This window comes from Amblyraja radiata, chromosome 1 (genome assembly GCF_010909765.2).
Source record: "Amblyraja radiata isolate CabotCenter1 chromosome 1, sAmbRad1.1.pri, whole genome shotgun sequence".
Classification (NCBI taxonomy): Eukaryota; Metazoa; Chordata; class Chondrichthyes; order Rajiformes; family Rajidae; genus Amblyraja; species Amblyraja radiata.
Window position 1 is genome coordinate 69,870,645 of NC_045956.1, and position 27,846 is coordinate 69,898,490.

At 42.1% G+C, this 27,846-nt stretch overlaps 1 protein-coding gene across 2 annotated transcripts in view; it reads left to right on the plus strand.

Moving 5' to 3' along the window:
* Positions 1–27,846, plus strand: part of fras1 (Fraser extracellular matrix complex subunit 1) — a 518,669-nt gene that overhangs the window by 323,770 nt on the left and 167,053 nt on the right. For both annotated transcript variants that reach the window (XM_033023871.1, XM_033023878.1), the window contains exons 24-29: positions 3,484–3,624; positions 6,054–6,194; positions 7,147–7,287; positions 11,905–12,175; positions 18,294–18,378; positions 27,371–27,691. In XM_033023871.1, the coding sequence (XP_032879762.1) occupies positions 3,484–3,624; positions 6,054–6,194; positions 7,147–7,287; positions 11,905–12,175; positions 18,294–18,378; positions 27,371–27,691 (1,100 nt within the window). The remainder of the gene's footprint in view (positions 1–3,483; positions 3,625–6,053; positions 6,195–7,146; positions 7,288–11,904; positions 12,176–18,293; positions 18,379–27,370; positions 27,692–27,846) is intronic.

The window sequence follows — 27,846 nt, forward strand, 5'->3', positions numbered from 1 at the left end:
TGAGTATAGAAGTTGGAAGGTCATGTTGCAGTTGTATAAGACGTTGGTGAGACCGCATTTAGAATATTGTGTTCAGTTCTGGGCACCATGTTGTAGGAAAGATATTGGAAAGCTTGAAAGGGTTCAGAAAAGATTTAAGAGGATGTTGCCAGGGCTAGAGGGTGTGAGCTATAGGGAGAGGTAGAGTAGGCTGGGTCTCTATTCCTTAGCACGCATGAGGATAAAGGGTGATCTTATAGAGGTGTACAAGATCAAGAGTGGTGGGTGTATGGAACAAGCTGCCAGAGGAGGTAGTTAAGGCTGGGACTATTCCATCGTTTAAGAAACAGTGAGAACATGGATAGGACAAATTTGGAAGGATATGGACCAAGCATAGGCAAGTGGGATTAGTGTAGCTGGGACATTGTTGGCCGGTGTGTGCGAGTTGGGCCGAAGGGCCTGCTTCCACACTGTATGACTCTATGACTCTATGATGATGTTTCAACAGATTCTCCTATTGTAATTTTGACCAGTGACACCCTGGTTTTGAGGCGCCATTGGGTGTGTAATTGATATTTGCCTTCCTCTGAAATCTACACATTCTCATTTTCCAACAATTGGTTTTGCCTCTGCTGCTGCAGCCGCTGTGATCAATAATTCCTCAGAAAACTTCAGACCTATATGTGTGCATGGCTGAGTATGACGTAGCACTGCATTTATCCATTGATCTATTTATCAGCTATGAACAAATGAATATTTGACCTTCCATTCCAGTCTGCATTGAAGTTAATGTCGCATTGTGCATCTTAATCGTCAATGCAGTTGGATTTCAGCAGCCTACAGGCCTGAAGTATTTAAACCTGAACAGGCAGTCATTAAAATTAGATTCATCCAAGATACGCTGACTGTGGGTCCATTCCTGATAGAAATAGAAACATAGAAAATAGGTGTGGGAAGAGGCCCTTCGAGCCTGCACCGCCATTCATTGTGATCATGGCTGATCATCCACAATCAGTAACCCATGCCTGCCTTCTCACCATATCCCTTGATTCCGCTAGCCCCTAGAGGTCTTATCTAACTCTTTCAAATTCATCCAGTGAATTAGCCTCTACTGCCTTCTGTGGCAGAGAATTCCTCAAATTCACAACTCTCTGGGTGAAAAAGTTTCTTCTCATCTTAGTTTTAAATGGCCTCCCCTTTATTCTTAGACTGTGGCCCCTGATTCTGGACTCCCCCAACATCGGGAACGTTTTTCCTGCATCTAGTTTGTCCAGTCCAGTTTCTATAAGATACTTCTCATCCTTCTAAATTCCAGTGAATACAAGCCCAGTCTTTCCAATCTTTCCTCATATGACAGTCCCGCCATCCCGGTGATTAACCTCGTGAACCTACGCTGCTCTGCCTCAATAGCAAGGAGGTCCTTCCTCAAATTAGGAGACCAAAACTGCATACGATACTCCAGATGTGGTTTCACCAGGGCCCTGTACAACTGCAGAAGGACCTCTTTACTCCTATACTCAAATCCTCTCATTATGAAGGCCAACATGCCATTAGCTTTCTTCACTGCCTGCTGTACCTGCATGTTTACTTTCAGTGACTGGAGTACAAGGACACCCAGGTCTAGTTGCACTTCCCATTTTCCTATTCTGACACCATTGAGATAATTATCTGCCTCCTTGTTCTTGCCGCCAAAGTGGATAACCTCACATTTATCTACATTATACTGCATCTGCCTTGCATCTGCCCACTCACTCAACCTGTCCAAGTCACCCTGCAACCTCCTAGCATCCTCTTCGCAGTTCACACTGCCACCCAGCTTTCTGTCATCTGCAAATTTGCTAGTGTTACTTTTACTCCCATCATCTAAATCATTAATATATATTGTAAATAGTTGCGGCTCCAGCATCGAGCCTTACGTCACTCCACTCGCCACTGCCTGCCATTCTGACAGGGACCTGTTTATTCCTACTCTCGTACGAATTGACTAGGGAGTTACGGAGGGAACGGTCTCTGCGGAAAGGGGAGGAGATGGAAAGATGGAAGGAGATGGAAAGGCCAGTGGTGGGATCCCGTTGGAGGTGGCGAAAATGTCGGAGGATTATATATTGTATGCGACGGCTGGTAGGGTGGAAGGTGAGGACAAGGGGAACTCTGTCCTTGTTACGAGTAGGTGGATGGGGAGTGAGAGCGGAACTGCGGGATACAGAGGAGACCCTGGTGAGAGCCTCATCTATAATAGAAGAGGGGAACCCTTGTACGTCTATAATAAAAGAGGCAATTTGTCCCTTCCCACCTAAACCACCCCCTCCCCTGGTACTTTCCCTTTCAACCACAGGAAATGCTACACTTCCCCCTCGACTGCATTCAAGGACCTAAGCAGTCTTTCCAGGTGAGGCAGACGTTCACCTATATCTTTTCCAATCTCATCTACTGCGTCCGCTGTTCCAGGTGTCAACTTCTCTACATCGGTGAGACCAAGCGCAGGCTTGGCGATCGCTTCGCCCAACACCTCAGTTCAGTTCGCAATAACCAACCTGATCTCCCGGTGGTTCACCACTTCAATTCCCCCTGCCATTCCGAATCCGACCTTTCTGTCCTGGGCCTCTGCCATTGCCAGAGTAAGGCCCAGCGTAAATTGTAAGAACAGCACCTCGTATTTCGCTTGGGTAGTTTACACCCCAGCGGTATGAACATTGACTTCTCCAATTTCAGGTGGTCCTTGCTTTCTCCCTCCTTCCCTTCCCCTTCCCCTTCCCAGCTTTCCCACAAGCCTACCGTCTCCGCCTCTTCCTTTCATTTTCCTGTCCCCCCTGACATCAGCCTGAAGAAGGGTCTCGACCCAAAACGTCACCTATTCCTTCTCTCCATAGATGCTGCCTCACCCGCTGAGTTTCTCCAGAATTTTTGTCTACCTTCGATTTTTCCAGCATCTGCAGTTCTTTCTTAACCAGTGCGTCCACGATTTCTAGAGCCACCTCCTTGATTACCCTGGGATGCAGACCATCAGGCCCTGGAGATTTATCAGTCCCATCAGTCTACCCAGTACCATTTCTCACCTAATGCAAGTTCCTCTGTCTCCCTAGATCATTTGTCCTCTAGTTCGTCTGGGAGATTGTTTGATAGTTGTTTATATATAGCCCTTTTATAATGCAAACGCTCTGCACAAGAAGAGTGCTCAGATTTGGCTTGCAGCTCTAATGCTGTATATCAAACATGTTGCACGGTATTTCAACAGCAATTAGAGAAACCATTACCAGATCTTTCCCTCCAATTCTGATGTATGATTTGGCAAAAAGCCTCTGTACATTTTCCACTGAAGGGTGCAGATTCTCTGATCTGTTTATGCTAGCAAGGCAACTTAGCTACCACACAAGGTGGGATACACATCTGGCATTGTCATTGTGCTGTAGTCTCTTTTGAAACAGTACAACCTTTTTATACATCTTTTCATTAAAAATGCAAATGTGTTACCTTGAAAGAAACTAACGCTCTTTGTTTTGACAGAGTGTGACTGGAGCTGCAACGCTTGTAAGGGATCTCTCAAGACCGACTGCCTTCAGTGCATGGATGGCTATGCTTTGCAAGAGGGCTCCTGTGTGGCGCAATGTAAAACAGGCTTCTACAAAGCAGGAGAAGAATGCATACGTGAGTCCTCACTGTAATTTGTACAATATGTGAAGTATGAAAGAGGTGTAGCAGGAAGGCTTCTGCTCCAAAAGAGATGTTACTTATCCAGCACTAATGATTTTTCCACTGAACTACCAGCATATTTGTTATTTGCCCTTGACAATCAGTTCACCCAGGCATTGTATGTTTCACCGAAACATGTGCTAAGGAGGCTGCGATTTACCACTACAATTTCATTCTGGACATAAATTACGACAACCATTCAGCTGTGCCTAATTATAGGAGTTGCATATAGTAGAAGTCTGAGCTTTCCTGTGCAATAATTCCTCCATGGGTGAGCAACTGCAGCAGTGGCACTCAAGAGGAGTCTCTGTTGAGTGTTCTGGGGCAGAATCTTATCCACTGCTGCCAAGGGTAATGGCACTTGCTCAGTATCAGATATCCTACTTCCCTGGCACTCAGCTGAGACTCTGAGAGCAGAGGTGATCACCCAGAGCAAGAATAGGAGAGGTCCCTTCTTCCCCAAAACAAATAGTAGGTGGCACGATGGCACAGCGGTAGAGTTGCTGCCTTACAGCGCTTGCTTGTACCCGGGTTCGATGCCCACTACGGGTGCTGTCTGTACGGAGTTTGTATGTTCTCCCCGTGACCGCGTGGGGTTTCTCTGGGATCTTCGGTTTCCTCCCACACTCCAAAGACGTACAGGTATGTTGGCTAATTGGCTTGGTGTATGTGTAAATTGTCCCTAGTGTATGTAGGATAGTGTAAGTGTGCAGGGATCGCTGGTTCGGTGCTGTATCTCTAAACTAAACTAAATTAGGCCTCGCCCACCAAATATAGATACAAGCAGTTCATCAAAACATAACTCACCATCGTCACCTGCAGTAGACTGCCTAAGAATAATTCAGGAAGGAATGTTCATTTAAGGGACACTTGAGCAGACCTTCGCATCATGCAGCATAGAGCACAAAATAGGCCCTTTAGTCCAACTCATTCATGCTCATCAATTGCCCTTCTAACTACTTCAATTTGCCCATGTCTTACTGAACCCCCTAAACCTTTCCAATCCATGTACCTGTAGAAGTGTCTTTCAAATATTCTTATTGTACCTGCCTCTTTGTTCCATATACTCACCATCCTCTGTGTGAAAATGTTGCCCTTCAGGTTTCTATTAAATCTTTTCCTTCTCTCTTAAACCTATACACTCTTGTTCTTGGTTTTCCAACCCAAGGAAGAAGACTATGTGCATTCACCTCCATGATTTTGCACAGCTCTATAAGATCACCCCTCTCAGTCTCCTATGCTTCAGGGAATAAAGTCCAACCTCTCCCAATAACTCAGTTCCTCAAATCCTGAAGTTCAACCTTCCCTCTTTAGGCAGCAATGTTTTGTTGTCTCATATTTGCTCTCCATGTTGTAGCAACAATGCCAAATGTGTATTGCCTGATAATTGACTTCACTGCGTGTTCAGCAGTGTCCTTAGGCCAGTGTTGAGCACAGAATCAGCTGGTCTGATTACCATGATTAGCTCTGTGCACTAGGAAATGTTGGCTAAATTTAGCAAATTGATTTTTTTACTTTGATTCAGTCATCTAGCACCTGCAAATATGGGTATTATGCGGTAAACATTTCTAGACCCTCAATCATTTTTTGCCAAATTAAGTGAATAATTAGCCATTAAAATTACAAAATATGTTCCTTCATGAGCTAAAATTAGTTATTCTACAGATGTAGTCTGAGAGTTAATTACTTTTGCGATTTGTTAATTTCCACAGCTCTTGTACAGATCAGAAAGTAAAGGGGCTGTCCCACTGTACGAGGTAATTCAAGAGCTCTCCCGAGTTTAAAAAAAAAATCAAACTTGTGGTAAGCACGTAGAATGTACGTAGCGGGTACGTCGGTGCTCGGGACGTCTCTTAATGGCTCGTAACGCTAACGGCAGGTACTCGAACGCGGTAAGCTCGGGAAGACTCGTGAAGATTTTTCAACATGTTAAAAAATATCCATGAGAGCTCCGAGTACCTGCGAGCGGCTGTTACCGTAATTCTCCGAGTTCGAATCAGGGGAAACTCGGGAGAACTCTTGAATTAGCTCGTACAGTGGGACAGCCCCTTTAAGCCTTGTCTTCTGCTGATGAGGAGTTTTTAGGAATAGGTGATGAGAAATACTTTTGTTCCCACAAATCTAAACCTCATCCTACACAAAATTAGAATAGGTTTGACCAGAGAGAAAGTGTTTACCAGTGCTGCGCATTTGCAGCAAATGTTTTGAAGATATGATGCATAAGTATTCATCTTACTGAAATATATGTAAATATTTCCTGCAGGCATTAAGAATTTAACTAGCATTTAATTGTTCTTTCCATTAATGTAAACATAACAGTATTTCATGCAATCAGAATTTAGGATCAGGGTGTGGAATCACTATATTAATTGTGCGTTCCGCAGGATGTAATGATCGTTGTGTGAAGTGCAGCAGATCTGACGTGTGCAGCCAATGTGACACACCTTATCTACTGTTGGGAACACAATGTGTTCGTGACTGTGGGAGAAGATATCACTCCGATCATAAACAACAAAAATGTACAGGTGAGACTATGACTACTATAAAGAAAGCTGATAGTTTTTAGTGCAAAGACCTTTCATACACTTATCATGAGAGGCATGGATAGGATAGGCAGTCATCACCTTTTTACCAGGGTGGAAATGTCCAATGCTAGAGGGTATAGCTATTTGGTTAGAGGGGGAAAGTTTAATGGAGATGTGCAGGGCAAGTTTTACAGAGTGGTAGGGGCCTGGAACGCATTGCCTGGGGTGGTGGTGAAGGCAGATACTATAGTGCCTTTTAAGAGGCTTTTAGACTGGCACATTAAGGTGCAAGGAATAGAGGAATAGTACAGGCAGATGAGATCAGTTTCACTTTGCGTTATGTTCAGCACAACATTGTGGGCCGAAGGTCTGTTCCTGTGCTGTACTGTTTTATATTCTATGATGTTATTATTATTGTGCTGCTGTAGTTTGTGCCACTATTGCCCAGTTTGGACCTGAGCTGGGTGTGCTCAGGAAATACTGAAGAGGGCACATGGTTTGTATTGGTTAACAAACCTCATATTAGATACTGTACTCACATTCAGTGCTCTGGCAGATGTGAAAGAGAATAATATTGTGACACGAGTGTCAGATATCAGACCATCTCTTGCCTGCGGAGATGCTGTTCATCTTTTACAGATGAAAGTGAATTGTCTTCCCTGCGCAAAATCAGGAGTAGGTCAAATGGCTCTCTATGTTTGTGACCAGATCCAAGATCTGGGTACTGGAGGTCAAAATGAAGATAATATAATTTCCTGCGCCATTCAGTATTATTTTATTGGTAGTATATTCTTCTTTTTTTTTTCTTTAATTTTAATTTTGTCAAAACATTGACAATTAACTAAGAGAATTGCCTGTGGTTCTGTCACCTGGATATCAGTGTTCACTTATTGTTGTGGCTTACCTCCATTGCAACATTTTAATTTGTTTCATCTTTTCCCCTAACTTGTAGAGTGTTTGGCTGGGTGTTTAGAATGTGACAATGTCTTGCAGTGCAAGCTATGTGACAGCACTACCTTCCTAAAGAATGCACTCTGCGTTTCTGACTGCGGCCCAGGTTACTATGGCAATGTGCATAAGAGACTATGTGAAGGTAAGAAACTGTAGAAACAAGAAGAGTGGGAGAATGGCAAGTGTGATGCCCATGGTGGTGTGTGATTTGATGTAAGCAAGATGGTTTCTCGATTACTCTGCTCTTTTCCCCTCCTTTGTACACTTATCTCCTACCCCAAGTCCCTCAGTTCCCTTAATCCCCACTCTTTTCAATCCCCTATCCCCCTTCCACCTATACCCCTCCCCCTGGCTTTACACTTCACTCCTCCTCTTCTCTACTCAAATGGCACCCTTAGTCTCCATTTCACGGCTAGGTTTTGTCACTTTCTACACCCAAGATCAGTGTATATTGCTAGCATAACTTCAAAAATCTTCAATCATTGGACGTGACAAAGGTGACTGATGCAGTTAGGGCAGTGGAGGTTGACTATGTGGATTTTAGTAATGCTTTTGATAAATTCCCTCATGGTAGGCTGATCCAGAAGATTAAGATGAATGAGATCCATGGTGGGTTTTTCACTTGGATTCAGACCTGGTTTAACCATAGAAGGTTATGATGGAAGAGTGTTATTCCAACTGAAGATCTGTGATCATAATTTGATCAGTGGTGTTCCACAGGGATCAGTGCTGGGACCTCTGGTGTAAATGTAGATGAGTTGATTAGTAAGTTTGCAGTCAATACTAAACTTGGTTGGAGTTGCGGACAGTGAGGAAGATTGTCGAAGTATACAGCGGGATGTGGATCAGCTGCAGAAATAGGCAGAGAATTGGCAAATGGAGTAAATCTGAGCAAATGTGAGGTGTTACACTTTGGTAGGCCAAATAAGAGGGGAAGGTATGTAGTTAATGGCAAGAACTTTTAACAGCATTGATGCACGGAGGGAACATGGCGCCCCAGTCCAGAGCTCCCTGAAAGTGGCAATAAAAGTAGTTAGTGCTGAATAAAACATAGGGCATGCTTGCCTTCATAGGTTAAGGTTTTGAGTATCAGAGTCAGAAAGTCATGATGAAGCTCTACAAGACTTTGATTAGGCTGCATTTGGAGTACTGCATGAGGTTCTGGTCACCCCATTACAGGAAAGACATGGAGGCTTTGGAGAGGGTGCGGAAGAGGTTTACAGTGCTGCCTGGATTAGTGGTAATTTGCCATAAGGAGAGATTGGGCAAACTTGGATTGTTTTATTTGGAGTGTCAGACGTTGAGGAGAGACCTGATATAGAGGAAAGATATAAACCTAAGACAGGCAAAGATAGAGTCGACATCAAGACCATTTTCCATGGTAGAAATATCGAAGGGCATAGCTTTAAGGTTCGATGGGGAAGGTTTAAAGAAGATGTGCAGTGCAAGCTTTTTTTTTCTACAGATGATGAGTGGTGTGTTCCTGGATGTTGGACCCAGGGGTGCTGTTTGAAGTGGATAGGATAGTAGCATTTAAAATGCTTTTAGATAGGTTCATGGATATGAAGGGAATGGAGGGATATGAATCATGAGCAGGCTGAGGAAGTTCATGTTCGGCACAAAATTGTTGGTTGCTATTCTGTACTGTTCCATGTTCTTCACTACATTTGGGGTAGCATAACTTTTATGTTAAGATTAACCTGCCAGGTTCCCTTCTGCTCATGTAATGGATGCCATGGATAATGGATTCACAAGTATGTCACAGAGAATCAACCTGTCTTCTTAAAGAAGGGTTCCGACCCGAAACATCACCTATTCCTTTTCTCCAGAGATGCTGCCTGGCCCGCTGAGTTACTCCAGCATTTTGTGTCTATCTTCTTAAATTCAGAGTTTGCCACTTACTTGCATCAAGAGGTAATGTGGTAGAAATTCATTCTCTCTGCTAATTGTGTGATGTAAGTAACATATGCAGATTAAATTCCGCTTCAAAAGCTCACTTCAATTGATGGCAATAGAGTATGCATTTTTACCCTAACGGAAGCAGAGAAAGATAACTCTTCAATGATTCAAGGAAAGATTAAGAACTGCAGTGCTTATTATAAATGTATTAGCCAGGATGGAGGTTGATCAAAGAAGTGAGATGTTGCTTAGATCTCTCGCCTGGCACGTCGTGTTGAGATATCTAGATTTGAGATGGTATCAGTCTGCTGTGTTGTTGAGCACAAGGCTGCTTTTATGAACAAAGAATTGCTCTGTACATACCCGTGTGACTAGATGGGAAAAATTGGAAAATAGCTGCGGTATCAATTTCCTTCAGATTTGCAAAAACCGCCAAATTAGATGACTTGGATAAAATTGATTCCTTTATTATGTCTGTGCAATCCATGGAACCTCCGTTTGAAGTTGATTGTGCCGGAGTGAAAAATGAGACGAACAAAATCAAACTGTATTTACATAACACCTTTCACAATCGCAGGGTTGGCTTGGATTTTATGCACCGGTCCCTAACTGGAACTTGATTCACTATTGGCCTGACAAAATAGAAAGTGGCACTGGAGGTGATGGTGCAAGTTTGAAGTTAACTAATTTGAAACTCTTATTGAAGAGATCTAGCAGTGCTTGCAGGTCCTGTACACAGTGAACCATTGTGTATGAGTCCTCTGTTATTGACAGTAACTGACACTGGCAATATGGATTCCCTTGTGGATGAGTTTTTGTTTAGACTATAAGGGATCAAGATGAAAATTTTCTGATTGAGTCCACACTGGATATTAATGGTAGGCAGAAGATTTTCTCGGATGAGGTGGATCTTGACAAGTTAATGTTGGACACTGTTGGAGGTGGGGGGGCGAGAGAGTTGGTTGGAGGTGATTTCACAACTTGCTTGACCCCATTCTGGATGCAGAAGGTATTAGTCTCAGACATTCCACCCAGGACAGTGGTGGTCTTATCATTGTGCAGAAGCCACACCAAAGTGATAGACTTCCGCAAGCAATCAAGATGTTAGGAGACAATTCAGAGATATTTACAAAATGGAATGATTTGAATAGAACAGTTATTGATTTTTTTTAAAATGTAAAGTGCTAGACTAACTCAGCAGGTCAAGTAGCATCTCTAGAAGACATGATTTACAGAGATGCTGCCCGACTCACCGAGTTACTTCAGCACTTTGTGTCTTTTTTTGTAAACCAGCTTCTTGAGTTCCTTGTGTCCAGAGCAGTTATTGATTCTGTTCCTGATATTTATCTTGGATCTGCCTGGCAACAAAGATTGTGACTGCTGTGTGCTGGAATGTGAGGAAACCACTTTGGATTCCTGGGAGGATCTGCTCAGTTAGTGGACAAAGGCTGTCCAGGAGGATACAGGTCAGGACCACACCCACATGTCAAATTTGTCCTCCTTCTAATAGACTGTCATGATGGATGCATCCTCATCCTCACTGGATTATCCTCATCTTCCTAAACATTAATCAAATGCCACCAACATGATAGATCACACTGCAGACTTCACTGCTTCTCATCTTCTGGGTAGCGTCTTAAGCTCCCCGATGGTTGTAGGAAATCGTACAGAATGTGGAGTAGGGTAGTTTGAAAGGTTTTCTCCAAAAGAAAACTAACAGATGCTGTTGTCTTCCCTGAGGACCAAGAGTCATTCCCCGATCGGGGGAGGCTTTTGCCCAATGAAGTGAGGTCAAATGTAGGTTATCATGATCGCCTGAAAGAGATAATGCCTGTCATGCTATTCTCCATAGCTCTGGATCTTCCCTCCAGTTATATCTCCTATTGTAGATGCATTGCTGGACCTCAGCCTTCAGATAACATTCTTGCCGTGGTTTTTTTGCATGTGGATTTACAAATGATGAAGGCTACTCGCTTCTAAGGAGATCAGGAATTATTGGCATCAAACCAACGTAGGCTCAATCTCAATGTAATCCAAATATTCTGAACCCTCCCACAGCAACTCCATAAAGTATGAACGTCATGCAAAGGCACTTTGCAGCGATGGAAGAGAGAGCTGTATATCTGGTTGCATCAAAATGTACAACATCCTTTGCTGCACTGCTCCCTCCTGGTGGTCCTTGAAATTAATGGCAACAGGGAGAGAAAGCAGAGAAATCTGTTGCGTTGCCTGGAGTCCCTTCTTATGGAGCTTAATCTGAGGCCTCATGGGTGGACGTAGAAGAACGGTTCTCCTCAGGGATGGTCTGGCCTTCAACCAGCACATTAAAATTGGTCAGCCATTAATATCTGGTCACTATTACACAACAGTTTAAAGGACCTGGTGTTTAAGAAGGAACTGCAGATGCTGGAAAATCGAAGGTACACAAAAATGCTGGAGAAACTCAGCGGGTGCAGCAGCATCTATGGAGCGAAGGAAATAGGCAACGTTTCGGGCCAAAACGTTGCCTAGTTCCTTCGCTCCATAGATGCTGCTGCACGCGCTGAGTTTCTCCAGCATTTTTGTGTACCAGTTTAAAGGACCTTACTGTGTACAACAGTGATGACACCAAAGGAAATCATTACCTGTTTGGGATATCCTGAGTTTATGGAGCATAATGGCAGATGTCTGCAACTTCACCCCCTTGAGGCCAGGGTAGGATTCTCCAAGTCAGGGCTGGAACACGATGATAGCCTCAAAGGCTTCGGGTTTTCAGTACTACCTAATTTTAGGCTTTTGCGGCAGTGGATCATCCAGACCCTGCATTTTGAATGAAGTTACCTGTCCTTGGTTAACAGAGTGAATATTTTTATCTTTGTAGTTAACGTTTACGCGCCTGTCCTTCACACGACCAGCTCGGTATTTGTGGCCATTGGCGGCAGCCAGGTACTGAACACTTCCGTTCTCAGCGTCTATGATGCTGACACACCCAGCGTGAACCTCCTCCTCCACATCGTCAACCCTCCTGACAATGGGAAACTCGTTCGGAAGCACGAGGGGAAAGAGATCCACCTTCGGAAAGGAGACACCTTCACCGTCCCCGAGTTAAAGAAACACAGCATCCACTTTATTCATGATAAAGACAAATCCAGGTTAGTGACGTTGCGGAAGCTGCTCCCTTCATTATCCAGTGGATCTCTGACCTACAGGCATTGGGAGTTCTTAACATGGATGCCTCCCACTGGTAACCAAACCCTTTAAGGAACTGCTAATTGTAGTTGTAAAATTTCAAAACTTTTTAAACCTTCCATCTGAGAGCCAAAACTTGAGGAGCAATGCAGAGCACAATATGAATTTGCAAGCTTGATCTAATTACATCAACTTGCTTTGAAATAGAACTAAAGCGTATGGAAAAACAAAATTTCAGAAGTATTTGTATCATAATTGATTTTATAGACATAGACATAGACATAGATGAGGGCATTGCTGCATTAATAATGTATTTGAAGAGAAGAAACATACGTGATGCATTTATAAATGAGGAGGCCAGATGTTTTCAGATCAGGAGCTCAGTATAAAATGTGTGCTGTCTCTTGATGATGAGGTGTATGATTAGGGCATTTTCATTTTAAAGGATAATCAGCAATGTAAGCAGTTTTTCCTCGAAGTATAGTCCATGATCATATTGAATGGCGGTGCAGGCTCGAAGGGCAGAATGGCCTACTCCTGCACCTATTTTCTATGTTCCTATACTTTCTCTGTGCCTGTTCACTTACAATGCCAAACATATTGTTTGGCCCCTCATGTCCATGGTAGCTTCGAGGACAGTAATCCCAATCAGTCCCATTCCCCCTCTCCTTGTTTCTCTGTAGCAATGCAGCTCATCCTCTTTCACATCCTCTCTCACATCGATTCTTTGGCTATTAACCTACACTGAGGGGTAATAACCCTCAGTAGGCAATTGTCCTGTCAGCATGTTTTGGGGATGTGAGAGGAAACTGGAGCACCCGGTGGAAACCATGCAATCATGAGGAGAATTTGCTAATTCCGCACTTAGAGCACTGGAGATCCCAGTTCATCCCAATTAATTGACATCTGAGGCTTAAGTCCTGAGGTTCTTGTAATGAGTGCTCTCCTGTCAATGAAAAATCTTGTGTTAATGAGCCAGGTATAGCACTTTGTCCACGTGTGCCAATGGGAAAGATCACCTGCAATTGAACAAAGTCTATGATGCAAAGGTTAACAGTTGATAAGGAAGATCGTATTAATCATGTGCCCAATGTGAGCATTTTGCCCGCAGCTGTTCACTGAACTCTTCACATCTTTGCTATCATTACCACCAGAAAAATACAAGACAAATTTAACCCTGTAATTTTGACACATTCACGGAGCATTGACCACAAACCTAACAGTTCCTGAAATATTTAGAGAGGCTGAGCAATCATTTCTGGATCAAAATAATGAAAATTTCATTCCACATATTTATTAAATATCTCTCAAAATCCTCCTTTTCGTGGAAAGAGGTAGCAGTTTCTGATTCAGTAGGCTCATGAATTATAAATACATAATTTTATTCAATATACTGCAGTTATTAGATTCTGCAGGGTTTCTTGCAGTCTTTTGTTGTATCTTAAAAATGAAACCATATAACCATATAACAATTACAGCACGGAAACAGGCCATCTCGGCCCTACAAGTCCGTGCCGAACAATTATTTTTCCTTAATCCCACCTGCCTGCACTCATACCACAACCCTCCATTCCCTTCTCATCCATATGCCTATCCAATTTATTTTTAAATGACACCAACGAACCTGCCTCCACCACTTCCACTGGAAGCTCATTCCACACCACTACCACTCTCTGAGTAAAGAAGTTCCCCCTCATGTTACCCCTAAACATCTGTCCCTTAATTCTGAAGTCATGTCCTCTTGTTTGAATCTTCCCTATTCTCAAAGGGAAAAGCTTGTCCACATCAACTCTGTCTATCCCTCTCATCATTTTAAAGACCTCTATCAAGTCCCCCCTTAACCTTCTGCACTCCAGATAATAAAGACCTAACTTATTCAACCTTTCTCTGTAACTTAGTTGTTGAAACCCAGACAACATTCTAGTAAATCTCCTCTGTACTCTCTCTATTTTGTTGACATCCTTCCTATAATTGGGTGACCAAAATTGTACACCATACTCCAGATTTGGTCTCACCAATGCCTTGTACAATTTTAACATTACATCCCAGCTTCTATACTCAGTGGGGTCTCCAGACAGACAGCAAACACAAGCAATAACACAAACCTACCTCATCTCCCGGTGGCTCCCTTTCCCATTCCCAATCTGACCTTTCTTTCCTGGGCCTCTTCCATTGTCAGAGTGAGGTCCAGCGCAAATTGGAGGAACAGCACATCATATTTCACTTGGGTAATTTACACCTCAGCGGTATGAACATTGACTTCTCTAACTTCAGATAACCCTTGCTTTCTCTCTCCATCCCCTTCCCAGTTCTCCCGCTAGTCTTACTGTCTCTGACACCATTCTATCTTTGTCCCGCCCCCTCCCCTGACATCAGTCTGAAGAAGGGCATTGACCCGAAACGTCGCCCATGCCTTCTCTCCAGAGATGCTGCCTGACCTGCTGAGTTACTCCAGCATTTTGTGTATATCTTCAACAAAAAATAACCACCTTTCCCACTTTATAGGAGAGATTCTACTGACTTAACCTTAGGAAACCAAAAGATCTTGAATGAAATATCATGGACTTTGTTTGAAAATTGTCTAAACATTTGGTCATTACAAGCTCTGTTTCTTTAATAACAGCAGAAAATGTTGGAACAGTGAACAAATCAAATGGCAGCTGTGAAAAAAAGAAAGTTAAAGTTTCAGGCTGTGGACCATTGAGTGTTTTCAGCCATTTCTGTTTATGTTTTAGATCCCCAGCATAAGATCATGTGATAGGAGTAGAATTAGGCCATTCGGCCCATCAAGCCTACTCCGCCATTCAATCATGGCTGATCAATCTCTCCCTTCTAACCCCATTCACCTGCCTTCTTCCTATTTCCAGTATTTTGATATTCAGCTACATTCATGTTTCTTGTTGCAGTTTCTATTTTAGTACAATTGCATTATAATGAAATGCAAATTGCAACAAGAAAGATTGCAGTCATTGTGTGAATATAGCATATGAATGTATTCATATATATATTTATGCATTTGTTGCTCTTTTACATGGGCTAAACTGTACATATCAAAAATCAAATTGATTTTGTATGCTAACTTGTTTTCCATTCGGATACATACTTTATTTTTCAATTTACTTTCAAATACATTTTCAAATGTTCATTCAGGATTTCATTGAGAATATTATTTTCTGGAAGGAGAAAATGCATAATTACATTGCATTACATTAGCGACGCAGTTTCTGACGGGCACAGTGACGGATGCATGGTGATCTCCGTCCTCCATGCAGCCGGCAGGCTCCTCTTTTGTCTCTACACATGCATCTTCCGTCAACGTCTGCAGCATCGTCTTGATTGGCCGTCCCGGGTCACGTCTTCCATGGGTGGGTTCCCACAGCACAATCCTGTTTGCTGGCATTTCTGGGTGGCAGTGACCAGCAACCCTCATCCTTCTCCACCTGATCTTCATGGTCAGGGGTGGAATCTCCCCATAGTTCAAGTTCACATTTATTTGTCACAAGCACCAATTAAGGTACAGTGAAATTGAGTTACCATGCAGCCATATAATCAAAAAGAACACAATACACAATAGAATTTAACATAAACATCCACCACAGTGGAATCAACATTCTTCACTGTGATGGAAGACAATAACATTCAGTCAAATTTCCTCCTTTGTTCACCCGTGGTCGGGGCCATGAACCCTCCATAGTTGCCGCTACGGACGGTCCAATGTACAAGCCCTCTTGTTGGGATAATCGAAACTCCGACGTCAGGACAGATCAGAACACTTGGAGTTTCCAAATCGGCCACTTTCTCACCGGAGACCACGGCTTCATGATGTATTAGGCCACAGGCTGGCGATCGGAGCACTTCTTCTGGCGATCCCCGGCAAGGGATCGCCCCGCTCCGCAATGGTAAGTCCGCTGCGCCTGCTACTGAAGCTCTGGGCCGGTCTCCGAGGAAAGCCGCACCAAGCCAGTTGTTAAGCCGTGAGGGGGGTGCAGATGCGACAAAAGAGAAAAGTTGCATCTCCGTCGATGTAAAACGGGCCCCCCCTATTCTCCCCCACCACCCCCCACAATAAAACATACATAGACATACTATAAAGTCTACAAAGACATACATAGACATACTAAAAAGTCTACATACTATAAAGTAGAAAGGACGAACACACTGCTGGTGAGGCAGCCGCTCGCGGCACCATCCGATGACATAGATCTGGGCGTTGGTGATGTGGTTCCCCCCCAAAGCATAATCAAGCTATTAAATCAATGCTGAATAATATATACTTCATATGTCAAAACCTTAATATATTTGAAAAGATGCAGCAGGACATGATAAATGACTCCATCAGAATTGACAGAATTGTGTGGGCTGCAGAAACAAAGTTGAAGAGAATCAGGTGGATTGAAGACCACAAAAACATGCTATTGGGTCCAACTGGATCAAAGGCACAGGAACTGGATCTAAAATGGTTTAACTGTTGATCTAAATCTTTTGGCACTATACTATTTCTATTCCCTGCATGCATGTTAGAAACATAGAAATTAGGTGCAGGAGTAGGCCATTCGGCCCTTCGAGCCTGCACCGCCATTCAATATGATCATGGCTGATCATCCAACTCAGTATCCCGTACCTGCCTTCTCTCCATACCCTCTGATCCCCTTAGCCACAAGGGCCACATCTAACTCCCTCTTAAATATAGCCAATGAACTGGCCTCGACTACCCTCTGTGGCAGGGAGTTCCAGAGATTCACCACTCTCTGTGTGAAAAAAGTTCTTCTCATCTCGGTTTTAAAGGATTTCCCCCTTATCCTTAAGCTGTGACCCCTTGTCCTGGACTTCCCCAACATCGGGAGCAATCTTCCTGCATCTAGCCTGTCCAACCCCTTAAGAATTTTGTAAGTTTCTATAAGATCCCCTCTCAATCTCCTAAATTCGAGAGAGTATAAACCAAGTCTATCCAGTCTTTCTTCATAAGACAGTCCTGACATCCCAGGAATCAGTCAAATTCCTGGGATCCTGGGATTCCTGGGATTCTTCATAAGACAGTCCTGACATCCCAGAATGTTGCCAAATCCAAGATTCATGCAAGAAGGCATAAGGTTCAAATCTGATGGCTACTGTTCACCAACACTTTTCTGACTGCAATAATATTGAGGGTTAGCAATGGTGTTAAAATCCCTCAGGCCCTCGAGCAGCCCACAAACTACTGAGAATAATGTCTCCACTGATATGAATGGAAAGACACAGCCGTGGGAAACATTCATATTGGTAAATTAGTTCATGTTAAATAATTGATTTTGTAAGTGTTGTAACTGTTTAAATGTGCTTTGAATGTTTTTAAAGCATTTTTTCCGTAGACTTATTTTTGTAATGGTTTTGCGCATTCAGAATGCCTCTGAATATTCCAACCATTTGGAAGCTTTCAGTGTCCCAGACAGGTGAGGCGGCTGTCTGAGCCGGGAACCATGGCTTCATCACATTTTGCTTTCCAGCTGTTTTGCTGGAGGGCTTGTTCCACATGTCAGCATGAGATCAGGTGGCAGCTCTTTGTTCTTTTGGATTGGAATAGCTATGGGCTGCAAGTTCCCACTGAGAGATCTGGAAATTATATTCTGCACTCCAGTTTTTCCCTCGATTCTACCTATTGTACTTGAATTTGGCTTAATTGTATTTATGTAGCGTGTTATCTGATTTGAATGGATAACATGCAAACCAAAGCTTATCACTACACCTCGGTGTAAATGACAACCGAAAACATAATCCAAAATTCTATGATGTTACGACTTACCACTGCTTTAGGCTTGAGGTCTGGCTTATGTGTGTGACCGCAAGTACAATGAATGACATGAATATTTTGTGCTTCCTTGTATTGCTGCCATTCTATTATTGGAAGCTCATGTACATTATGTGTTTCATTTGGCTATCAAATAGTGGGAACCGTTTGCACACCTTGAAAGTTGCAGAGCTCAATGAGACCTCATTTTCTATACAAATTTATAAAATCAGCTAAGTATTGCCATAATTTTAAAATTATTCGTAATTTCTTTTTGATCTTAATATATTTTTTTGTCTTTTACTTTTTTTTGCCAGGAAGGGGAAATTTACCCTGAAAGCCAGTGACCACCAACTGTTCTCCCTTCCAGATACAATTAACATTCAAGCTCTTTCATTCAAGGTACGAAACTGAAATAAATATTTAGATGCTGTCTCATCCACTGAGTATTTCCAGCATTTTGTCTTTTTATTTCAGATTTTTAGTAACCACAGTAATTTCATTTTGAACTTAAATATTTAAACTTCCAAAGATTTTTTCGGCAAGATTATGTATTCTTTGCATTAATAAATTAAAGAACAAAAAGAGCACATCAACTTTCACATTCCTCTCAGAAGCGATATTGAATCGCTTCTGAGAGGAATGTGAAATTATAATAGAAAGATTAAATGAGAACTTACCGTTTGAAGTTTGATCTTTATTTTATGAGAAGTTGAAGTGAGGGAATACGTGAAGAGCCCGCCAGCCCGCATGCGCGTCAATCTTCAGAGTAACTGTATGAAACCACAGGCCAGTTGCAGAACTTAAACTATAGAGAGACTAGATTTACCGGATGATCTTTTATGAGAATCAGGGTTGGGAGTGGAGGGCACGTATTCCCTCACTTCAACTTCTGATAAAATATAGATCAAACTTCAAACGGTAAGTTCTCGTTTAATCTTTCTATTTTATTTCAAAGTCATGTGAGTGACTACGTGAAGACTTCAAAGCTCTGTGGTTTCATGCAGTAACCCAATCTGTGTGTGAAATACTTAAACAGATAAAACCATAAATGATAAAAAGACATGGGTTATTAACAACATGATGCTGACTTGCATACATGGCCATTTCTCTTAATCAGGCCATAGTCCCAATTGGCTTTTGAGTTAGACAATAACTCATGCCACACTATACATAATTCTTTCTGCAATCATTCAAACATAGTCAACCAAAATGTTATAACTTCTGAAAGTGCACTATGTAAACCTCCTGCTGTTGCAAGAAGATGGACAAATGGTAATATCCATTCTATTGGCTGCTAATGAGCCACCAACAATCTCTTGAAACTATTAATTAACAATGAAGAAAGTATCCTTCAACGCATAGATACCCACAAGCTCAGTGTACCTGTATACATAATAACACCCCCAATCTCCGATCTGGTGGATATGCTGGCAACTCTAACTTGTACCCAACCATGCCTGTTTAGCTTTATGAGATCATTCTCATAAGAAGCTACCCTAAGTCAGTTATGACCCAGAGACCGAGCCAGAGATTGAGTAAAGGGTATGTTCTTTGTGCTGAATCAGCTGCTAAGGCATAATCAACTTAAAAAATTCTGCTCCCTTGAGGAAAACAGTAGATGAATATCTGCATAATAATCTAGTGATATACATTCCACACTACTATGAGTCTAGGCTTTAGCGCAGTCATATAAAAGACACCTTGCTTGATGTTAGTCAACAATGGGAGAATAACCAATCATTAACTGTCCCACTTATGGCACTATAAAGAATGACAAAGCAGCTCAAACAGTGTCAATTGTAGTATAACATAATCGATTCTCTGAGTACAAACTGAGAGATGAGACCCATTTTTTGACTTGCAAAAGTCCGTAATGACTCCAGAGCGGATATTGGACTTGCCTATATATAATCACTGGGATATCTCAACAAATAGAATAGACGTATGGAACATCGAAAAACACTGGCAGATTATGTGGACTGCATATGTCCCGGATACTTTTAGCCAGATCTTCCTCCAGTGAATCCCCTATCCCCAAAGGGATGGCAAATATGTGACAAGAGCTGGTAGCTCCCACATATCATTGATAAATCATGGGATTCAGATATCCTGTTAATATTCTCATAATCGGTGTCACATCTGTAATATTCTACAATACTCCCCTCATCAGAGTGGGAGGAATACTGCAACCCTGAACCAGGAGTTGCCACAGGCATGTGGCTGGAGCCGCCTGTTAATGTCTCCGGTGCCCGGAGCATATTTTGTTCACATGATTAAAATGAAGCATATCTCCCATTAGTTCAGGGATTCGATTGCTTTATCGATATCCACATAGTTGGAGTAATTTAAGAAAGAATCTCCAACAGTCCCCTCTACAGAGTGGAATTTATAATGACACAACCCTGAACCAGGCGTTGCTCCCACATGTGTCTGACAGACACAGCTCAAAAAGCTTCCTACGCCAGGAGCTCCTTGCTCCCTTCTGGAGCCTCAACGGAGTTTCTTAGGGGAGGAAATAGAACGCGACCCTGAACCAGGTGTTGCCTCCTCAGGCCTCAGGCTGACTCCCTCTTGGAGCATCAATCTGTACAGGCATTGCCCGTAAGATGCTCCGAACAGCCGCCTGCTCCAGTGGAGCCCCATGCCACGTTAGTCGCAAATGTGACCTAGCGGCAACCGCTATTAAAAACTGCCAGCTCTATTTATAGCTGCCCTATAAATAGAGCATACTCCATACGTTGCTCTACGGTGTATGCTGAACCGACCTCAGCCGGCAGCAGCTATTTTTTTTAATTGCTAGGTGCTGCGGAAAACCCCCCACAGCGAATACTGACCCGGCAGCTGAGCTTTCATGGCGGTCGCTGTCCTGGCCGCAGTTATTTAAAAAAACCCCGGCTGCTGCTAATCCTTTGCAGCGGTCGCTGACCTGGCCGCGCCGGCAGCCACAATTATGTAACCCGCCAGCTCATTACGGAGCCTCCACGGCGGCCTCCAAATCTGGCCGCCTGCTTCCGTTCGGAGCTCCAACGGCGGCAGCTGCACAGGCTGCGCCCGTCAGCTACTCGGGGCCCGCTGTACCGCAGCGGCCCGTTCCTGAAAACAAAATTGGCTTACCTGCCAGAGCAGTTTCGAACTGCTCCGATTCCCGCGCCATGCGTCGACGTACTGATGCGCATGCGGGCTGGCGGGCTTTTCACCTAGTTACTCACGTGACTTCGAAATAAAATCTCCAGTCGTATCCTCCTGGATATTGATTTCAGTTATTGAGAATGTCAGATTAACCTAAGAACAACTAAGAACGTGGAAACTTCCAGTAGTTAAACAAAGAATTCTAGACAAGTGCTAATGTATGCGCTGTTTCATTCTGAGGAAAAAAATGCAAGCAAGAAAATTTGAGTGTCTTGTGTGTATGTTCCTTGCTTGAAAAGCATGTATGCATTGGTACATCAGTATCTATTAAGTTGCTCAACTGGAAGTGTTCACAATAGGAGCTTTTCGTCTTCTGCAATGTTCTCTTGACTCTAAAGCACTATCACAGTAAAATGCAATTTCCATTACTCTTGGATCAATTTTCTACTATAGGGTGAGCTGCAGTATGAGGCATCAACTTCCCGATGCCTAGAGTATAGCATTAATACTTTATATCTCATCAGGAGCAAAACGGCTTTCACAGTTCAAAAAACAAACTGCTGGAGGAGCCTAGCAAGTCAGCTAACATCTGTGGTGATTCACAGCTGGAGGATCTCAACAGATGCTGCCTGATCATTAGGTTCTTCTGTCACTCTTTTTTGCTTTAGATTACAGCATCTGCAGTCTCATTTGTTTACATTTCACAGTGCAAATGCCAGTTTAAATTGAAAGGCAGATTGATTGTTTGTGCTGTGGAAAGAAAACCAAATAAATTACGTAAAGGGTGAGCAAGAAAAAGTTATGTGGTTTCTTGGCCAGAGATTGGATTTGAAAAAATATTTCAATTTGTTGCAATTTTATTGGGCATTGTTTTTGAAACTTCACTTGGAATATTTTCTAAATTGGGAGAAAATCCAGAAATCGGAGGTGCAAAGGGACAGGGCAGTGCTGGTGCAGGATTCCCAAAAAGTTAATCTGCAAGTCGAATCGGTAGTAAAGAAAGCAAAACGCAATGCTAGCATTTATATCAAGAGGGCTTGTATACAAAAACAGGAATGTAATGCTGAGGCTCTATAAGGCTCTGGTCAGGCCGCATTTGGAATATTGTGAACAATTTTGGGCACCTTATCTGAGGAAGGATATGCTGGTTCTGGAGAGGGTCCAGAGGAGGTTTACAGAATGATCCCAGAAATTAGTGGGTTAACATATAATGAACGTTTGACAGAACTGGGCCTGTACTCGCTGCAGTTGAGAAGAATGAGGGGGCACCTCATTGAAATGTAATGAATAGTGAAATGCTTTGAAAAAGTGGATGTGGAGAGGATATTTCCACTGGTGGGAGAGTCTAGGACTAGGTCACAGCCTCAGAATTAAAGGACATTCCTTTAGGAAGGAGATGAGGAAGAATGTCTTTAATCGGAGGGTGGTGAATCAGTGGAATTCTTTGCCACAGAAGGCAGTGGAAGCCATAGTCAATAGACATTTTAAGGCAGAGATAGATAGATTCTTGATTAGTATGGGTGTCGGAGGTTATGGGGAGAAGACAGAGGAAGGGGTTTGGAGGGAGAGATAGATCAGCCATGATTGTATGGCGGAGTAGACTTGATGGACCAAATGACCTAATTGAGCTCCTATCACTTATGACCTTATGAATTCTGCTTACAGTTTTCATCTCCATACCAAAAAAAAATCATAGTAGCATTGGAGGCGGTACAAAGGAGATTCACCAGGCTAATATTTGGGACGGAAAAGGTCTTGATTTTGTGCCTGTCATTGCTTGGAATTTAGAAGAATGAGTACTGACTATATTCAAACTTTTAAGATCCTAAGGGTACTTGACAGGGCAAGAGTTGGGATGTTTCAGTAGTGGAAGGGTCTTAAACATGTGAACATAATAGCCAGGTATGGAGCCAGTCACTTAGAACAGGTAGGCAGTCATTTCTTCTCACAAAAGGTGGTAAATCTCTATAATTCTCCGCACTGGCGGTGGTGGAAGCCAGATCAATAGAAATATTCCAAATGGAAATGAATAAATATTTGAACGATCGATGAATAGAGGGATTTTGAGAAATTACACAGAAGAAGAGTTGAAGCCAGCATGGACCAGCCTTAATCATATTAAATGGCAGGTAGATTTGAAATGCCCAATGGCTTACTCCTGCTCCTATTTTCTTGTGTTCATGTGTCATGATATGCTTGAAGCCAGAACTAATCTTCTTGTGCAGGTCATATCCTAAAAAACAATACTGAGGTCTAATTGCATTGGTTTCACTCACAGCATTAATGTCACTCATCCTGATGAAAACAAAGATAAATCCACAAATGAATTGAGTGCCATTGCTTTTCACTACCGTCGATGTGAACCTGCAATACTACAAACTTTGCACTAAAGCCTCACATCAAAACTTCACGCTAAAGTATTTCAGAACATTTAACATCCATGTGATGCATTTTGATTTGCGTGATCAAGAATACTAAAGGCTTAGCAAGCAATAAGCAGCTGAATGAGAATGAATGCTTGTTGGATGCTGGACATCACCTATTCATTCTCCTAAATGTTTGATTATGTTTCAGAATTTCACTCTCCTATATTTAATTTTATTCTTCCTTCTGTTCCCAGAAAGTTTGGAGAAAATCCCACCCACAACTTATCTTCTTGCTGTACAGCTGCTTAAACATTGTCCATGCCATTCTGCCCTGCTGCCTCTTTCCATCTGTTTCGAACCAGCAATGTGTAGATAGGGAGTAGAAATGAAACTGACTGAGGCTGAAGTCACCAAGGCCAGTAATGTTTGGTGATCATCTTATAGCTCGCTTACTTTGCTGTACCACCTTACCCAGTTAAATTGCCCCTTGATAGATCATCTTAACGAAGGGAGCAGACTCAAGGAAAAAAAATTAACCACATGAAGAAGCTACTTAGGGTAGGATCTTTTTGATGCACCCCATGAATTGCGTGAACTCAAAACATCGGGCTTAACGCCAAAACTCGGGATGAAGTTTTCGAGTTTGATTCTACCTCTTTGAAATCCTTGTCAGTTTGCTTTCAGTGAAACTCCTCTACATTTTATTGTTGCTTAGAAGCACGGAATCATTTAAGTGAAAAGATAAGAGCTCTAATTGCTTTGTGTACTCAATAAAACAAACTTTCACACATTATGAATAACACAGAAATTGCGAGTGAGTTAGCTGAACGAGACAGGAAAGAATCAAGCCCACAACAAGACATTGCAAGTAATTTGATATCCCATAGTCATTCATTCTTGTTGGTTTTCTCAAAGGGGCAGTGCAGACATTTTTTTAAGTCATCCCTGTCAAGGCCAACAGTTGTGTTGAGTCATTAGATGATACGTGGGGGTATGAAATGGACCTGTCCCGGATTTGGAGGAGAAGGCTACTGAGACGGTTGAGCTCAGTATAACCATGGTAGTTCTGCCCCTTTCTTTAGTATCTATGGAATCATCTGTAATAGGTCAGACCTTTCAAGTAAATCATTGCTGAATAATTAATAAGCTGAGCAATTAACTTCCAGGCTGACACTAAGCTATTTTTCTATTCTGCTTTTGTCGCATAGATTTACATACGACATTATTATGCCAATCTGTCTTGTTTAGGTATTTTAATGAAAGGTAAATTAAGTTGATGGCAATTAATAATTCAGAATAACATTTATTCTGGAAATCAAACTTCATTAGGGACTAAATAGAAAAATGTTGTGGAAGCTTTTGAAACAGCCTTATCCTTTTCAGGATAAGGACAGCCTGAACAAAAGCATTAATGTTATTTATCAAAGGCCTCAAGACGAATTAGTAAAACATACATATTCAAAATGGTGTAGTGACATAAAATCTGAATAAGAATTAAAATTAGACACTTAAAACAGAGTTTGTTAACTTTGTGCTGAAAATGTTACTTAGAGAGCTCCCCAGGACCATTGCTTTTGTGCGTTCACCCAGAGATCTTGTGTATTTACCATTTTTGGTACTCAGCCACAAAGCACTCTTGATTCATAAGTTCAAGGAGCAGAATGAGGCCATTCAGCCCATCAAACCTACCCCTTCATTCAATCATGGCTGATCTATCTTTCCTTCTCAACCCCATTCTCCTGCCTTCGTCCCATTACCCCTGACACACTTACTAATCAAGAATCTGTCAATCTGCACCATAAAAATATCCATTGGCCTCCACAGCCGTCTGTGGCAATGAATTGGTCTATCCTTATGGATACTCATCATTACCACAATTATAATAATGAATTCTCTGATAAATGGCAGAGATTTTGGTCATGTGTATATGGATTTGTAGATGGGAGCCAAAGTTTGGAAAGCATTTCAATGGCCACATTACAATATTAATGTATACAAGAGGAGTTACCAGCAATGCTCAGCCAGCATCAACAGATTCTGTCACTTTAGACACTAATTCAAAGTGTTCCTTTGAGTGTTCTCAACTCTTCTGTTGCTTATTTCTCTTCCTTTTAATTCACTTCATTTTTTTAAATTTTCCTCTTAAAAATTGATAACATACATAGTCATAAATGCTAACAATATTTTCCTTCCATGTGTCATTTATCATGCGTGGGCAGAAGTAGTCAGCCGTGTCAGGCTATTTGAACATAAGCGACCCTGAGCTTTAGTTATCTACGTATAGCAGGCACTACTAGGTGGTGAACATGGGATGAAATCCTGACTGATTCATTTCCTAGAGAAACTGACAACATGTTTCCTCGGCAATCTCTCCTCCAACTGAAATTAAAGTGCAGGGATCCATTTGTATTGGATTCTGTGGTGCTCATAATGCTTCTCCCAACTCATCTATTTCTGAAACCCAAACTCACACTTGGTAATCTCCAGGCTCGGTCAACATCCTGCTTACTAGCCTGAAAGAGGAATACATTACTTAAAATTGAGACACAAGGAACTGCAGATGCTGGAATCTTGTGCAAAACACAAAGTGCTGGAGGAACTCGGCAGGTCAGGCAGCATCTGTGGACGGAATGGATAGGTGATGTTTCAGGCCCCGAAGAAGGGTCTTGAACCAAAACATCACCTATCCATTCCCTCCACAGATGCTGCCTGGCCCACACTTCAGCACGTTGTTCTTTGTACACTTACTTAAAACATCAATGCATTAATGTTGATATTTTGTGTTATCAAATTGTGTCAGAACGAAATAATTCCATGTAAAATTAAATCAAAGCTTATTTATTTTAAAGAGCTTGTTGAATGTGAACATCTTTCTGTTTTCTAAATTGTTCTTATTACCTGTGAGACTTTGAGGTGCATTACATGGTCCAAAGGAAAGGCAATGGGCGGTTCCACTGCTGCCCAGCCACAACCTATAGATTTTATAATTATTTCTGAATCCGAAAGAAAAGCAAATGAAATGCAATAGACTTTCCAAAAAATATCCACATTCTTTGATGTAACAAATGTACCCAATGTACAAGGTGCACTGTACCCAATTTGCTTGTAAAACAATGAAGACTACCTAGCCCTGTCTTTTCTGAGTGTGGCAATCTCTTGATTTCTAAGCCCTTCCAGAGGTTAATGTATTGAATTCCGACCAGCTAAACCCCTGACATGGAGAAGTGAACAATGATGACAATCAAGTTTTTGATCATAGAAAACAAATCTCTTTGAAGCAAGGGGCAGGATTTGTTGAAAGTCTGATTAATTACAATGCATTGATGTGAATAATACTTTTTGATATGGCTCCCTTTCCTCTATTCAGATCTTTCCCAGTGCATTTGCAATAACACTGTTAAATTTAATGGAAGATTTCTTTATAGTTTAGATCATGTTTGTGTCATACCCAAAAATGTGTGTGTTCTGCAAGATCAGGGATCTGAGGGCTATGTGGGCTGGTGCACAGGTGGATATGAAGCCAGGGGTAGGAGGGTGGGACAAGCTTAAGGGGCTGAGTGGCCTGCTCCAAGTCCCTTTGTAAATGTATGTATGCAGTTGCTTTTATTGGTACCACAAATCTATAATGTTCATGTTCACTGAACTGATAATGATAGATCTCATAACCCAATGGAAGATCTTTTTAAAATAATATTATTGGGTCCTTATTATGTAAAGGAGCAATGAGGTGAAATATTGTGTTCTTATTTAAAATGTTTTCATTATCCAACAAAAAAATGTTAACAGAAGAATTTAATTGAGCCCCTTCAATGTGAATTGTTTTTCATGATTGTTTTCAAAGGAAGTCATCAAGCAAAAGGATAAGTGATTTTTAAATGCTGCCTATTTCATTCCAGGGTCCCTATGTGCTGACTAATAAAGTCTTATTGCTCAGTAGAGGTGAATTGGGTACCATTTCTAATCTGGTTTTGGACATTCAAGATGATGACAATCCCTCGGATGTGGTGCTGAGAGTGTTGGACCCACCGAAACACGGCCACCTCATTTTGCTCCCAACGGATGTAAAGGTGCAGGTGTTCCGACTGGAAGATCTTAAAAGGGGACAGCTCCGTTATGTTCACGATGGAACAAGCAGCCTGCCTGACAAAGTGCTTCTGCAGATAAACGATGGTCACAATGTCCTGAATGTTCTCCTCCTGATCAGCATTATCGAGAAGGTACTTACCAAAACTGCTTTTACAGAGCACACTTCTGAATTTTAGACGAGAGAACTGTGCAGTCTATTAAGTCTGTGTAGAACTATTAAGATTATCAGTACATCGACCTCTATGTTTAGTGACCTGAATAATTCACTTTTGTCACTTCATAAGAC